The sequence below is a fragment of the Elgaria multicarinata genome, chromosome 17 (genome assembly GCF_023053635.1).
Source record: "Elgaria multicarinata webbii isolate HBS135686 ecotype San Diego chromosome 17, rElgMul1.1.pri, whole genome shotgun sequence".
Classification (NCBI taxonomy): Eukaryota; Metazoa; Chordata; class Lepidosauria; order Squamata; family Anguidae; genus Elgaria; species Elgaria multicarinata.
In genome coordinates, this window is record NC_086187.1 from 12222133 (window position 1) to 12238640 (window position 16508).

The 16508-nt window shown below is 51.6% G+C and overlaps 1 protein-coding gene across 1 annotated transcript in view; it reads left to right on the forward strand.

Moving 5' to 3' along the window:
* The window catches only part of RHOT2 (ras homolog family member T2), a 44313-nt gene extending 29141 nt beyond the window's left edge, over positions 1-15172 (forward strand). Inside the window, exons 10-19 of the mRNA XM_063142968.1 lie at positions 1290-1398; positions 2258-2378; positions 2891-2975; positions 3315-3460; positions 3588-3688; positions 4387-4517; positions 5398-5478; positions 7226-7348; positions 7630-7832; positions 13853-15172. Of these exons, the coding sequence (XP_062999038.1) occupies positions 1290-1398; positions 2258-2378; positions 2891-2975; positions 3315-3460; positions 3588-3688; positions 4387-4517; positions 5398-5478; positions 7226-7348; positions 7630-7832; positions 13853-13970 (1218 nt within the window). The 3' untranslated portion in view covers positions 13971-15172. The remainder of the gene's footprint in view (positions 1-1289; positions 1399-2257; positions 2379-2890; positions 2976-3314; positions 3461-3587; positions 3689-4386; positions 4518-5397; positions 5479-7225; positions 7349-7629; positions 7833-13852) is intronic.
* Positions 15173-16508: the final 1336 nt, after the last annotated feature.

Here is a 16508-nt window from a genome sequence, read left to right on the forward strand (position 1 = left end):
ACCTTTTAAACTTATCATCGCCGGCTAATCACATCCTGGTTGGTGAAATGACGTTTTTCATTCTCGTTGCCAATGAAAGCGCAAGGTTTTTGTGTGTTTGTGCTCAGCTGTTTTCCAAAGTCTTAAGCAAATCTTAGGCCCTGGGCTGTTTCTTTAGGCAAAGATGGATTTGGCTGCGGTTTTGATTCACATCATCTGCTCTTGCCTCCTTGCGTCTCAAGGGAGATTTGCCCTGCCAACATAACAAGCATCAGCCTAGGCTTGTAACAAAGTCTATTTTACTTTTGCTCTTGCCTATTAATTCAGGACTGGAAGATTTTGTGGCCTTTGAAGGCTTGAAAAACTTAACAAAATGAGTGCCCTGGTAAAAGAGGGGGGGGACCTCCCCTGCTCTGTGTTGGAAGGTCATGTTCAGAACGATATGCATTTGGCAGTTTGAGGGGAGGGGGGAAAACACCCTCCAAATGTGGTGTTTGGACACACCTCCAGTGTGGGGTAGTGGTTAGAGTGTTGGACTGGGAGTCGGGAGATCCGGGTTCTAGTCCCTGCTCAGCCCTGAAGCTCACTGGGTGTTTTTGAGCCAGTCACTGATCCTCAGCCTAACCTACCTCACAGGGTTGTTGTGAGGACAAAATGGAAAAGAGGAGGATCCATGTACACTGCCTTAGGCTCCTTGGAAGAAAAGATGGGATAAAGATGTACCGAGTGCATACATACATAAATATGGCTGAAGGTTATTGAAAGGTGTTGCTTTCAGTCAAGAAGCTGGGTCCTTTATTTATTTATTTCATTTTTAACTGCCCGTTAGCCGAAGCTCTCTGGGCAGCACACAATTAAAACCATAAAAAGCAAGTGTCCAAATAAGTTTAAAATTTAAAAGGTGCAGCACTGAAGTCTTAGCCGGCCCCTCTCTCTGCGTCTGAGATGACAGCACCCACAGTGGTCGTGTTTTCATAAGGGCTGGAAACTTGCTTTACGTGTGTGTGTGTGAGAGAGAGAGAGAGAGAGAGTGTGTGTGTGTGTTTGGGTGTGCGTGTTCTTCCCCCACCCTCCCCAAAAGGCTCTGATTCACAAATAATTGACCGTGCGTCAGATTCTATGCCGGCACGGAATACCCACAGCTTGAATCCCAGTTGAACTTAGGGTGTTAGAGTATCCCAGTAGCTGCTGAGCTTCCACCCTCTTCCCAAGCTGGCATGATGTCCCCGCTTGTCCCCAGTGGAGGCTGCCTTCTTTGGGACCCATCTCCTTTTTTCCTGATTGGCCCCCTCGTTTCTCTTGGGAGGTAGAAGTCCTGCTTCGGAAACCCGTTGGCTCCACAGGCTCTGGAGGACGTGAAAATGGTGGTCTGGAAGAACACAACTGACGGGGTCCAGGACAACGGCTTGACGCTGAACGGTAACTACCGCAGAGAGCTCTGGGTCTAGCCCTGGGGATAATCCCAGAGTCCTCCTTGGCAGACCAGAAGCTGCGTGGCTAGCCCACGCAGCCATGGCTGTCCAGCCAGTTTGGAGCACAAACCATGTCCCGAAGGGCGGACGCGGTATTCCGTCGAGCCAGGCTGCCTGCCGTGACTTCTAAAGTCTTCCCACTAGAGCGAGCTTTCCCTTAAATAGAAGCCCCTCTTTTCTGCAGCATCTCTCCGTGTTCGCTTGATTTTGTTTTAATAACCTGGGGGGCAATTTAGTGGGTGCGCCAGAAGAACGGGAGCAACAGAGGGGGAAGTAACGGGAGCTCTTTGACTGCTGCACCTGGGAATAAGTTGAAGAAATGAGAAGCAGGGAAAGGGGGGCTTGAGGAAAGGCAGTTGCGGCAGAGTTTGGGATGAAGCCCCTGCAGCGATCCGGAGGCTTCCGGGCACGGTGCCTCCTACGTGGGAACTCACGCTGCAGAAATGACACCCGTGCCCCTGAAATAAGCTGTTGTGAGAGAGCGAGGCCCTGCCCGTGCAAATAATGGGTGCATGCTGACCGCAGGAGAAGGACTTGGGAAAGTTAGGTGTGGCGGCGTCTTCCTGTAGCTCCCGGCAAGTCTGACGTGCGCACGCACGCACAGCGAAGCCGTACAGTGGCGCTTCCCAAAAGCCGAATCCTACATGGGGTGACGTGCCCATGAGTGACTCACCGTGGGCTGGGAGGCCGCTGCGGAGAGGTGTTCCCCGTGGCTTCGTTGCCCGCAGGCCCAAGGAGGTTCGGTCGCGGCCGTCCATTCCCGGGCTCTCCTGCGCTCGGTCTGAGCCTCTGTTCCCCTCCTCCAGGCTTCCTTTTCCTCAACACGCTCTTCATCCAGAGGGGGCGCCATGAGACCACGTGGACCATCCTGCGTCGCTTCGGCTACGACGACGCGCTGGAGCTGACAGACGACTATCTCTGTCCACCGTGTGTAAATCGTGGCCTTCTTAGATTTGGAGTGGGGAGGGGGTGGGCGTTGTTGATGGAGAAGGCAAGCTTCTGAGCGCTACTGGGCTCTTCCTCATTGCCGTTCCTGTCTGCTCACTTTGTGTTTTGTTGAGTTTATTCCTTATTTCGTTTTCAGTTACCAACCCGGTACCCTCCAGACGTGTAGGACTACCAACCCCATAATCCCCAGGCCGCAGGCCGCTGGTTGTGCTGGCTGGGGATAATGGGATTTGTAGTTTAACACCTCTATAGGAGGTAGAGGTGGACAAACTCGCCTCAGTCTGGGGCTCTGGCCGCTCGCCGGACCTTCGCAGACCGCCCGATCCCGCCTGTGGCGAGCTGCCGGCCGGCCTGCATCCGCCTGATCCCTGGCCAAGGCGCCTCCTCAAGCGAAAATGGCGGCGCGGCCTTTTTCGTAAACGCTCACAGGCGCCGACGGCAGTATTTTTGAGATTGCGCCCTCGACTTGCGCCTCTCTTTTTCCTCTTCAGGGTCCGGGTGCCCCTTGACTGCTCCACGGAGCTCAATCACGTTGGCTGCCAGTTCCTGCAGAAGATGTTCGAGAAGCATGACAAGGTGCGCTGCGGAGGGGCAGGAGCGCTGGGGAGGGGGGGGCGGAGGGGGGCGGCCCCGAAGCCGCCCATGGTGTCCTCGTCCCATCAGGCCGTTGGTGCATCGCTCCCTTTGTGCGTATTCAGCACCTGAAACTACTCATTGGCTGACCCAGAGTTGGATGCAAAAGAACTGCCTTGCGGAATCCAGTTCTGCTCCTGGTGGTGTCCAGTGAGATTTCCGCCAAGAAGCCGCTAGCAGGGCCGGAAGGCTGTAGCAGCTTGTGCCGTGCCGTGTCTCCGTGGCACTGCCGCTCAGGTGCCCGTTTCTCCCCCTCTCCCCCCCCCCCCCGGCTGTCTGTAGGACCGTGACGGAGCCCTTTCTCCTGCCGAGCTGCAGAGTTTCTTTAGCGTGTTCCCCTCCGTGCCCTGGGGACCCGAGCTCTACAACACGGTATGCACCACTGATAACGGCCTGCTTTCCCTGCATGGATTCCTCTGCCAGTGGACGTAAGCGCAAGCCCCTTTCTGCCTTCCCCCACCCCCTCTTAATACCAGTCCCGTCCACGCTCTGCGGGGTCTCCCCATGTGACCCCTGTAACGGGGCGGCCGCCTCTGTGCTTGCCTTTTCCCCTAGGCTGGTGGCCTATCTGGATGTCCATCGCTGCCTGGAGCACCTGGGCTACCTGGGCTATCCCATCTTCTCCGAGCAGGACTCTCAGATCCGCGCCATCACAGGTGGGTCGTCCCTTGTTCCGGGGCCTTGGGATCGGGGCCTTGCCCGCCTGCCACGAAGCTGCCACTCTCTGCTGCGAAGAGCTGGCGAGCGCCCACTTCCACCTTGTCCACAGAGCAGGCCTCAGGGATTGTGGGTAATATGTCCCCCAAGGGGCACCGATCACACAGTGCCCTGCTTCCTGTCCTGTGGAGATGACACTGTCTGCTGCAGCAATCAGGGGTCTGGAAACAAAGCCCTATGAAGAGAGACTGAAAGAACTGGGCATGTTTAGCCAGGAGAAGAGAAGATTGAGGGGAGCCATGAGAGCACTCTTCAAAGACTTAAAAGGTTGTCACTCAGAGGAGGGCCAGGATCTCTTCTCGAACCTCCCAGAGTGCAGGACACGGAATAAGGGGCTCAAGTTAAAGGAAGCCAGATTCCAGCTGGACATCAGGAAAAACCTCCTGACTGTTAGAGCAGTACGACAATGGAATCAGTTACCTAGGGAGGTTGTGGGCTCTCCCACACAAGAGGCCTTCAAGAGGCAGCTGGGCAACCATCTGTCAGGGATGCTTTAGCGTGGATTTCTGCATTGAGCAGGGGGTTGGACTCGATGGCCTTGTAGGCCCCTTCCAACTTCTATGAGAAGGAAAAGGATTCCCCATCAGTAACGTTTCCCCTCCCTACCTCAACCACCGTTACTTTTTTCCTGCTCCAGTTACACGGGAAAAAAAGATTGACCTGGAGAAGGGCCAGACGCATCGGAACGTTTTCCTGTGCAAAGTGATCGGATCCCAGGGTGCCGGCAAGTCCGCGTTCCTGCAGGCCTTCCTCGGAAAGAACTTGGCTGTAAGTGTGCAGGATTCTCGTTTGGGTCTCCATCGGCCGAGGAGGAGCAGCGCTCCCAAATCACGCCTTTCATGTTGCGATAGTTGAAAGGGGGGGCAAAACCTTCCCGGCATCTCTCATTGAGAGACGTTGAACTTTGTGAAATCCCTGCGTGCACATTCCCAGTCCACTGCAGACCGGGGATGCCATAACAATTTGCGGTGTCCCGTAGAAGCCCTTATGGTTTCCCAACTAAACAGGGTGGGCAAGTTGTAGCCCTCCAGATATTTTGGCCTACATTGCCCATCATGCATCATTATTGGCAATGCTGGCTAGGGCTCATGGGAGTTGTAGGCTAAAACATCTGGAGGACCACAAATTGCCCACCTCTGGACTAAAGGACGTCTTGGCTCTGGAGGTTCAAAGCCAAAACCATCCTATTGGGGCTGTTCACACATCACGCTAACCCATGAGTGTAGGTTGTTGTTGAATCATGGGTTGTTCGTTGAAGCATGGATTAGCCCGTTGTCTGAACCCAGGACATTTTCCTTAGGGTGGCTGGTTAACGATGCAATGGGGCTTATTTTTCTCGAACAGGACACCTTGATAAACCATGGTTTGTCGCTGGGTTGTTCAGGGTGGTTGACAAGCAACCCTCCATGGTGAACAAGCCAACCTGTGGAAAATGTCTTGGGTTCAGACAGTACACTAACCCATGGTTCAACAAAAAAAACGCAATTCAACAGCAACCCACACGCAACCACTGAGTGTAGGGTAGCGTGTTGTGGGCACCCAGTCCCTGTCTTCAGCACATCCCATCTTTTCTTAAACCTGTTTTTCTGTGGATGGGGCTCCTGAGGCCGCAAACCATAACTATCCCTGCTTCTCTTTCTGTTTCCAGGCCCAAAGTGAACCCAGGGGGAAGGAATCCTCTTACTCAATTAACACAGTGCAAGTCAACGGGCAGGAAAAGCATTTAATAGTAAGTATTGTTCGTTTATTTTTAAATCAACTTCATTACATCGCTTGTGTTTGACTACAATAACCTAAATCTAAATAAACCTAAATATTGACATGGTTTAAGGCCACACATACAGCTAAGCTTATTATTCTGCAACACTGGAAAGCAAATAAACCTCCAAATATACACAACTGGATTCAAGGTCTGTTGTCCTTCGCTGCCCGTGAAAAGTTATATTATATCAAACAACTAAGAAAATAAATTCCATTTCATCCGGGGAAATTTTCTTGAATTATCTGCAGAGGAATTATCTCTCCCACCCTAGAGGCCTTCAAGAGGCAGCTGGACAAGCATCTGTCAGGGATGCTTTAGGGTGGATTCCTGCATTGAGCAGGGAGTTGGACTCGATGGCCTTGTAGGCCCCTTCCAACTCTGCTATTCTATGATTCTATGAAATACTTGAACGGTTGTCACACAGAGGAGGGCCAGGATCTCTTCTCGATCCTCCCAGAGTGCAGGACACGGAATAACGGGCTCAAGTTAAAGGAAGCCAGATTCCAGCTGGACATCAGGAAAAACTTCCTGGCTGTTAGAGCAGTACGACAATGGAATCAATTGCCTGGTGTGGTTGTGGGCTCTCCCACACTAGAGGCCTTAAAGAGGCAGCTGGACATCCATCTGTCAGGGATGCTTTAGGGTGGATTCCTGCATGGAGCAGGGGGTTGGACTCGATGGCCTCAGAGGCCCCTTCCAACTCTGCTATTCTATGATTCTATGAATATGACCCACTACAAAACCAGTGCAGGCCAGTGAAGAAACATGCATGTCGCAAGCCTTTTATTTAATTTATTTATTTCAGTTTATTTTTTTCTATGTAACTTGCCTTGGATTTCACAGGAACTTGCCTGCAAAGCTAAGAGCCAGACGTGCCTGTCCTCCAAAAATAGTATTGATTTATTCAATTGATAGGCCACCCTGTTAAAAGCAAAACAAAACAAAAACTTCTGAATGTGCCTCACACAATAAAACAAATTCTCAGGGCGGTTCACACAATACCACAACAAAGAAGATCATACAAATCGAAAAATCTAGACAGATGGAGCTTCTGCTGTTGAATCCTTGTCAGGGAAGAGGACCGCCTTACCTCTCTGCTCCCTATACCAGAGACGGGAAGAAAAGAGATCTCCCAGAGGTTTCGGACTTCAACTCCCAGGATTCCTGGCCATTGGCCATGCTGGCAGTGGCTTCTGGGAGTTGAAGTCCAAAAACCTGGAGCTCTACCTCCTGCTCCCCTTTGCTGCATACAGTGCTTGGTGTGTCGCAGAAGAAGATGAAGAAGAGGAGGAGGAGGAGGAGTCAACTTGAAATTTGGTGCCCTCTTTCAGCTGGTTCACACAGCCAGAAATACAGCGTGGCGTGGCGGTGTGCGCATTTGCCACTGTGCAGGGTGCTCAGTTCCTGCCAGGATTCCTCCCTTTTTCGAGAGGGAGCGATTGTGGGAAGGAAGCCGCACAGGTGTGCATGTTGCTACTCATGCGGGTCCACGCCCCAGTGCCCATGCAGTATTTCCAACTGAGCTGGCCTTGTATCAGACAGAAAGGGAGGGATTTTATCAAATCCAGGCAAGTTTCTGCCAGAGAGAAAAATGAAACATATTCCCCTCTGTTTTCAGGGAGAAAAAAGCAGCGTGACGTACTTAAAACAAAAAAACCAAAACTGCCACAAAACATCTCCTAAACCCTGTGAACCGCCTCGCGTTTCTTTTCAGCTGCACGAGATCGATGCTGGCGCGGAGTTCGTGAAGGCGTCCGACGCGTCTTGTGACGTTGCTTGCTTATTGTACGATGTGACGGACCACAAGTCTTTCAACTACTGTGCCAGTGTTTACAAGGTAACTTGCGCCCCCGCCCTCCCCACTTGCTCCCCAGGGCCGGCCCTACCAGTAGGCAAAGCGAGGCAGTCGCTTCAGGCAGCAGATGCTGGGAGGCGGCCTCAACATGCTGAAGGCGAGTGCTGTGCGTGTGCCGTGCAGCCAGCCCTGCATGCCCTAAACTGGCCTGCTGCCTTTAGCTGCACTGGAAGACGCTGCTCCATCCCCAGTGTTGAAGAGAAGAAGAAAAAACATGTGCCCTCTCCCAAGTAACTAGACTGTGTTAATGGTTGCTTCTGCAGCAGCACTACGTGGACGGACAGATCCCTTGCCTCTTTGTGGCCTCCAAGGCAGACCTGCCAGAGACGTCGCTGCAGCGTGGCCTGTCACCGGCCGAGTTCTGCTACAAGCACCGCCTGCCGCCACCGTTTTACTTCACCTGCAGCGGACAAGGCCTGCCCAGCCCCGGCGTCTACACCAAGCTGGCCGCGGCTGCCACCTTCCCGTTAGTACCTGTCTCTCCCTGCTCGCGTGGTTTTATATATATCCCTCTCAGCGAGTGTCATAGAAATATAGAATAGTAGAGTTGGAAGGGGCCTCTAAGGCCATTGAGTCCAACCCCCGCCTCTGTGCAGGAATCCATCTTAAAGCATCCCTGACAGATGGCTGTCCAGCTGCCTCTTGAAGGCCTCTAGTGTGGGAGAACCCACCATTGGTCCCTAGGTCATTGGTTCCATTGTCGTACTGCTCTAACAGTCAGGAGGTTTTTCCTGATGTCTAGCTGGAATCTAGCTTCCTCTAACTTGAGCCCATGATTCCATGTCCTGCACTCTGGGAGGATGGAGAAGAGATCCTGGCCCTCCTCTGTATGACAATCTTTCAAATATTTGAAGAGTGCTGTCATGGCTCCCCTCAATCTTCTCTTCTCCAGGCTAAACATGCCCAGTTCTTTCAGTCTCTCTTCATAGGGCTTTGTTTCCAGACCCCTGATCATCCTGGTTGCCCTCCTCTGAACACGCTCCACCTTGTCTGCGTCCTTCTTGAAGTGTGGAGCCCAGAACTGGACACAAGATGAGGCCTAACCAATGCCGAATAGAAGGGAACCAGTACCTCGCGAGCCTGAATGTACCACCTCCATGGCCACCTCACACATTTTGGTGCCTGAGGTGGAAAATCCAGAAGGGACCTTCCTCACAGTCAGGCGATGAAACGGCTGACAAGATGTCACCCCAAATCTGTCTGAGGCAGACCACAGAGCTCTGCGAAATGGGCAGCTGCTAGACCTCAGCCCTTCTTTTCAGCACAGGTTATTTATTTATTTGAAATGTTCCTTGGCTGCTTTTCAGGGCCAAGTCCAAGCCCATCCCCCAAGCCAGCAAACCCGCCCCCCTCACAAGCAATAAAATAGATAAAAACAGTTAAAATGTTGAAAGCAGTAAAAACATAAACACAATAAAATTAGCAGTAAAAGCCAACAATAAATCGAGCAATAGCCACAGTGTCAACCACAGTCGTATCAAAAGAAGGCCACAGTGAAATAATAATAAATTTCTGTGATAGAGCAGAGCAAACCTCCGATAGGAATTTGTTTCAAAGGTGTGGGGCCACCGCTGAGAAGGCCCTGCCACGTGTGTTCACCCACCGAATTGCTCTCACGGAGGAGCAGATATGAGAAGGGCCTCTCTTTCTGGTCATAAAGGGCAGACAGGCTGACACGGGTGAAGGTGGTCCTTCAAGTAAATTGGTCCCCAAACCGTTTAAGGTCAAAAGCAGCACTTTGAATTGGGCTCGGAAACACACAGATAACCATAGAATCATAGAATCACAGAATAATAGAGTTGGAAGGGGCCTACAAAGCCATCGAGTCCAACCCCCTGCTCAATGCAGGAATCCACCCTACAGCATCCCTGAGAGATGGCTGTCCAGCTGCCTCTTGAAGGCCTCTAGTGTGGGAGAGCCCACCACCTCCCTAGGTCACTGATTCCATTGTCGTACTGCTCTAACAGTCAGGAGGTTTTTCCTGATGTCCAGCTGGAATCTGGCTTCCTTTAACTTGAGCCCGTTATTCCGTGTCCTGCACTCTGGGTTGATCGATAAGAGATCCTGGCCCTCCTCTGAGTGACAACCTTTCAAGTATTTGAAGAGTGCTCTCATGGCTCCCCTCAATCTTCTCTTCTCCAGGCTAAACATGCCCAGTTCTTTCAGTCTCTCTTCATAGGGCTTTGTTTCAAGACCCCTGATCATCCTGGTTGCCCTCCTCTGAACACGCTCCACCAGTGCTGCTGGTGTAGCGTTTATCATATTTCAGATCCTAAGCTTCCCTTCAAGGAGTTCCAAGGTGCCAGGGTTCCTTCTCTTCCCCCCATCCATTCCTCCTCCTCCTCCCAATTTTATCTTCACAAAACCCTGTGAAGTAATTTAGGCTGAGAGATAGTGGCTGGGCCAAGCTCATCCAGTGAGCTTCACAGCTGAGCGGGGATTTTAACTTGGGGCTGCCTGCTCCTAGTCCAGCACTCTAACCACTTGGCTGTACTGTCTGTGTACTACACTGTATATTTATTTAATTATTTGTTTATTTATATTCTCCCTTTCCTTGAAAGTTTGGAGTTGGGCTCTAGCACTGAAACATCATCAACTTTATTACAGTCACCGACCAGACTTTACACATGCACGAGAGTAGTGCAAAATTACATACAGATTTGAGAAGTATGCAGCGGAATCAAGTCTGGAGAGACCTTATTCTCGTAGCATTCTCACAGCAACTGGGTAAATAAAAATGCACAATCCTAAAACTCAAAATTGCGCCATTTTGATTTAACTTGAGCTATGAAAGGGCCGTTCTCCGTCCTTCCCCACTCCAAAATAAACTAAGGTAAATCTCTAATGCACGTGGGTAATTACCAAGTGTGGATTTCGCTGAGGCATGGAATTCCTCAGTTGCAGGGCCAGCCGTCGAGAATTTCTCTTCTTCCTCTTCAGTTGTGGAAAGAGCAGGTGTTCTTCACTGGTATGGAGCATCCCAGAAAGAGCTTCCACACCTTAGATAGCTCTCTTCTGGCTGGCTGTGACTGACGCCTGGAGCGGATTCACCGCCCCACTGGCCTTGGAGCCACCAGCCTCCACCAAAAAGGAGGTGGCCTCCAAGGCATGTTGGACTTTAACTACATAAAGCATGTAGGATGCTGGTCAGAGATACCCCCTGCCTGCTGCTTGCCCTCCCAATCAGGAGGGGAGCGGCGTGCAGAAGAATCCCTTGTTATCTCCAACCTGTGTTTGGAGATAACGAAGGAATGTCTCTCCCCACATCCTCCCAAAGCCTCCAGTAGCCTCCAGGCCAAGTGGGCAGGGTCCATGGAGAATGCCCAAGCCCACAAGCCAGAGGTACGCCACTGGTACAACCCAAACAAACATTACAAAAGAGGGAGAAAGCTTTCAAGGAAAACCTAATAAAGGTATTACACTATTGTTGCTTGAGAGAGGCTGTTAACCTTTTAAAAAAAGATGCAGACAACAGTACTTAACGTCTGCATAGCACTTTCACGGACATTAACTAGTTGAAACCCTTAAGTAACCCTGTAAGGTAAGTCAGTGTTATTATGTTCATATTGCAGCTCCCTTGTGAAGTCTCCCAGGGCTGGCCGGCCGTGAGACACAGCTGAGGGAAACGGCCAAGCCCTGCGGACCACTCTCTAACCATTGTTTTTAAACGTGCACCTGAAGCATTCTGTGTAACTCAAAAGCTTGCCCTTCTAACCTTGCGAAAATTACTTGGCCCAATCAACAGTGCTGTTGTGCCTGCCCTGCATCTTGGGTCCGGTGGGACCAACTCAGCCGCGCCTGAGGCTTGGGCCGAGCGAGTTACTTGAACAAGCCAAGAGCTTGCGAGGAAACGCGCGGTTGTTCCACCGGCTCACATCCGTGTAAGATTTCTCCCCACGGAGGAGGGGAAGATCCATTATTTATACCCAGCTAAATCCAAAACGGGGCAGGGGAGAGCGAGCCAGTCTCGGGCCTTGCATTAAGAGCTTTATTTATTTATACTACAATTCTTAAACCTCCCTAATATATCTATGTGATAAAAGAAACATTTGTAGAAGGGGAAGGAGGTGGGGGAGAGAAACGCTCTGTGTGGCTGATAACATCCTTTCAGTTTCAGGGATCCGCTTTTATCTTGGTTCCTTTAATATTCAGCTTGTCCAATTCTAGATCCGTATCACAGCCAGGTCTCCCAGAATTTGGAAGGAAATGGGGCTGCAGCTGCCTGCCTGCCTCCCATCCCATAGTTTGCGTAGGCCCTTGCTTCTTCCCTCCCTCCGTCCCTCTCTTCCTTAGGGCCCCTCCTCACCTGCATCATTGATTTCGTCGTCTTTCGGTCCTGTTTCAATTATAACCCATCCCTCTGGCCATTCTATCTATCTATTTATTTATTTATTTATTTATTTATTGCACTTCTATACCGCTCCCATAGCCAGGGCTCTCTGGGCGGTTTACAGAAATTCTAAAATTAAGATAAAATACAAAATTTTAAATTCTAAAACACAGACCATACACACATAAAGCATTAAAAACAGTTTAAAAAAACTAAACATGTGGGTGATTAAGATGTGCCGCCATATGCCTGGGCAAAGAGGAAAGTCTTAACCTGAAAGATAGCAGCGTTGGCGCCAGGCGAGCCTGGTCAGGGAGATCATTCCATAGTCTGGGGGCCACCACCGAAAAGGCCCTGTCCCTCGTTGCCACACTCCGAGCCTCTCTCGGAGTAGGCACCCGGAGGAGGACCTTAGATGTTGAACGTAGCAACCTGGTGTATTCACGTCGGGAGAGGCGTCCCGTCAGGAATTGTGGTCCCAAGCCGTGTAAGGCTTTATAGATCAAAACCAGCACCTTGAATTGGGCTCGGAAACATACAGGCAGCCAGTGCAAACGGACCATTCTACACTTCCACAAGCCCTGGGGTAACGTCTCACTGCTCCCCAGGTCCTGCACTGTCAGTCTGTTGCGTCTTCGAACGATACCTGGTCGTCGCTCGGATCTCTATGCCCGTGTCCGCTCTTCCCCCACTTGCAGTTCAACGCGGCAATCCGTTAGTCAGTGCATTAGTGTGTGGGTTGCTGTGCAAGCAAATAGTTGTGGGATGAAGAGTGGGATTGGTGTAAATGGCCAATTTCCCTATGCAAATCCTATAAGGTGGGGGGGAGCGCTTTCTCCTACGTAGAAATATACGGTTATTTCAAGCGTCCGCTATGTTCTCTTCCTGTAAGCTTTCAAGCGGTGTCTTTTCCAGCTGTTCAGGCGAAGCCGTTCAAGAGGTGAAGGCAGAGGGGCAGACGGCGTTAAAGATGTGGGGCATTTGTGTCAGGCCGGACTGCCTTTTAATATTGAGGGAGTTTTTGACTTTTGGTGCTCCCCACGAGGCACACGCTCCATTAATTCCAGTAGAGCTTGCCTTGTTTTCCTAACCATTGAAAGGTGTGGAGGCTTCATCTAATTGATGCCAGAGGCAGAGGTGGATCATGGCTTTTTTCCAAGTTTGATTGAAGTTTTATCCTCTCTCTCTCTCTCTCTCTCCCTCTCTCTCTTATTTTGGTCTCCTTTAATGAGAATAGGTGCCAAAGCAGCTTGACCTAGAAAGGCAGCACTAGAACTCATTTCTGCTACAAATTATTTAGACGTCGTCACGCTATTTATACCCCAGCTGAGTGGAAGTGTTAACGTAACACCTGTAGCCCAGCCTACCTCGTATGCAAGTACAATGGTTGGGAGAAAGAACTCATTAGTTCATCTCTGGCTTTCTAAACGCCATGCTAAAATAAACCACAGAGAGAGAGAGAGAGAGAGAGAGAGAGAGATGCTTAAATCTTGCAATTCATCTGAGTTACCCAAGTCTAGTGGATCTGGTGTATTTCCGTATTGTGCATCATTTATTTTGCTTCCGGTACTCTGACCCAGGAGGGAAGAGCTGTGTAGGGCAATGACAGCCTAGGCCCAACCATCGGGGAAGATAACTCATCTCCTTTGCATGCAGGTGGTCTTCGTTTCAATCCCCACTTATAAGGGTTTGAAGAAGGAAGTCTTGGAAAGATCTCAGCCGGGGACCCTGGATCACTGTTGGCAGTCACATTGGGCAATGCCGGGCGGAATGAGGCGGAACAGTGGCTTAACTAGATGTAATGATGCATGGGGTGGAGAATGTGGACAGGGAAGCATTTTTCTCCCTCTCCCATAATGCTAGATCCCAAAGGGCTCATTCCCCATGAAGCTGATTGGTGGGAGGTTCAGGAGAGGTCAAAGGAAGGACTTCTTCACACGGCACAGAGTTAAACTAGCCATACACAGCTTTAAAAGAGGATTAGATCAATTCACAGACGCTAGGTTTGCATTCTGGCCACAGTACCAACTTCCGTGTCTGTACAGTGTTGCGCAATAAGACACGAATCTGGGCCGATGGCGCAACGTGGCCTGCCCCCTCCTCTTCCCTTTTTGCTCTCTCCTCTGGGCTGAACCGCTGCTCCTCTCGTCCTGCAGGCACCTGAATGACATTGACCTGGGCACCGCGTCCTTCTGGATCCGGGTGGCCTTGGGAGCGACCGTGGCCGCCGTCGTGGGAATCACCGTCTACAAGGCGATGGCGAAGAACAAGTAGAGGAGGAAGGGAAACGGAACCCTCTTTCTCTCCCTTTTTTGCCCTCTGCCGTTTCTCCACCCAATTCCAGAAAATAACCAGTTTCATTTGCCCCGAGCAAGCTACACATCCGGGAAGGAAAGGGGCAGGAGGAAGAAAACGGGTCCCGGAACACCAAAACCCCTCTCATTTTCCTCTCCTCTCGTTGCGGGGAGGTCCCAAACCGTTGCACCAGCATACGCAGGAATCGACACAGAGCCCTCCGACAGGCCCGGGCGAGCCTCGCTTTCTCATTCCATCCCTTCGAAATTATATATTTCCACACTCAGGGAGTGCTTCCCCACGCCGACGCTAATAGCTTCGGGTGCCCTGTAGTCCCACTTGCAATGCTAAGACGTATCTCAAGCGCGCGCACGCTTCGCTTCATGCCCCATCTGGACGCCTTCAGAGTCTGAAGCTGTTGCAGCCTCACAGCAGAAACGGATCTCTTTTTAAAGCCTTCCCTTCAAGAGGGAAGCCCAGACTCAAGATATGGGGCTCAAGGGAAGCCGGGTGCACCGTCCGGTCCCTGGGGCTGCAGCAACAGGACTGCCCCTCTTTTCGGTATCCTGTTCTATGGTGGTTCCATGTGTCTACTGTTACCATCGTGGGAGAGCCCAAAGGCTTCTGGGATGCTTTCGAGGGCCGTTCCTAGCAGGGCCTCTGTTGGGACGTCACTGGCAAAGGATGAAGACCCCTTGAAGAAGAGGCGGGAGGATGGCACGGCGCGCCTGCCGGTATTAACGTTACCCTGCTGTGCGTTTGGGGCCGTGTCCCCCTCTGTGTGGTTTTCCTGGGCTCTGATTACTCTAGCAACCTGGGAGTTCCTCGTAGGCCGGGGCCACTGCTCTGCACCAGGGCCTGAAAAGACGCAGGTGAAACCGACCGAGGGGACCTAAAGGTGGTGGAGGGACGTGAGGCAGGTGCGAAGCAACTCCCGAGCTTGTCCGGTTGGCTGCTGTCCACAGCGTCCCCTTTCCCTGCTTTGGGTCTCTCGGCCTATGCAGGTAATGACGAAGAGGCAACATTTGTGGTAGAGAAGAGGGAGCGTGACTCAGACTTCCGACTTCCAAGAGTATTTTGGGGCTAGTTGTAGTTTTTTCCCCCTGGCTCTGCTTTTGTGTCTTTGCAGCCTGACTCAAGGAAGCTGGTGAAGGGGTTCACCTCCCTCCCTCCCTCCCCCCCCCCCCGCCACTCCTGTCTGCACACCAGGAAAAGTGTCACCAGCACCATTTCTGTGCGTCGGGCTCCCCGTTTGAAGGTGCAAGGGAAAGGAAGAAAAGAAAAGAGGTAACTTCTGGCCAGCAGGCTCCTGTGCGTCTGCTCTTCGTGGGGCTCACGGCCCCAGCCTTTGAGGCCTGCTTAGAGACTTTTTAATCCGACCCTCGGCTTTAAAATAGTTGTGTAAATATGTATATGACAAACGGAATGCGTTTCTGTGCTCCTCGCTAGGCAGCTCAGATCAAATTAAAGGAAAGGAAAGGAAAGGAAGCTTTTAAACACGGACGTGGCGCTTCGCTATTCTGGCACACTTTACGCTTCGCAGTTTTTGTGACAGGTTAGGGGTGTGTGTGTTTTTCTCCCTCGGGGGCCCTTCCCCGCCTCTTTCACCTGGGGGACGTGTTCCTATCCTGAGCTTCATGCTGGCGTAATTTTTAGGATGCAAATGCTTCACAGAACGCCGGCGGACGTGCAGCCGGATTCTCTCCTCCTCCCCACCCCCCTCCGGCCACCCCCCTCGATGTGCCGGAGAGATGGGAAGGCGATAACGCGAAGCCGGAGACGGGCAGCAACCGTTTTCCACCATCGTGGCTCCCCCCGTCCCCTGCCGCCACTGCTATTGCAGGAATAGCTACAGCTGTATCTGTATAGAGTCAGGTTAATTCTGACATTCCCCCCCCCACCCCCATGGGATCACTTGCATGCGTTTGCTCACGGGCAGAGCAAGCTTCCATGTACGTATCAACGCCAAGACAACAGACTTCACAGTATTAGAGCCCCCAGGTCCCAACCTGGATTTTCTCCTTGTCACTTTAAAACCGGGGTGGGTGGGGGGTGAGGGCATGAATAAATACAGCAATGTCACTTCCTGCCCCCACAGTATTGCCCTCCCTCCTATAGAAGGGGTGGTGGTGGTGTAGCTTAGGAGGGCTGGCTAGGGTTAGCCACTTTCTCTCTTTAGAACTAGATCGTAAGCTCTGCCATCTATGAGCCTGTCGGACAGGCGAGCCCAACGCCCAGGCCCAGCTCTTCCCTCTTGGCCCAGCTGGGCCGTTTCCTTCTGAAACTGTGTAGGAGCAGTGTTCTGGTAGCCAGAAAATTGAGATCTGGGGACCAAGTGGCAACAGGAAAGGCAGGGGGGCTTTGGTGTGGAGGAAGACAGGCGGGAAGCCGAATTGCTGTCCATTTGTACCCAGGTCACTAGAGCTTCCTGACAACTTTCACTGGGATGGTCAGATTTTTTTTTTTCTCTCTCTGTCTAGCCAGCAGCAGAGTTTTAATGGTCGGAGTTGTGCTGTC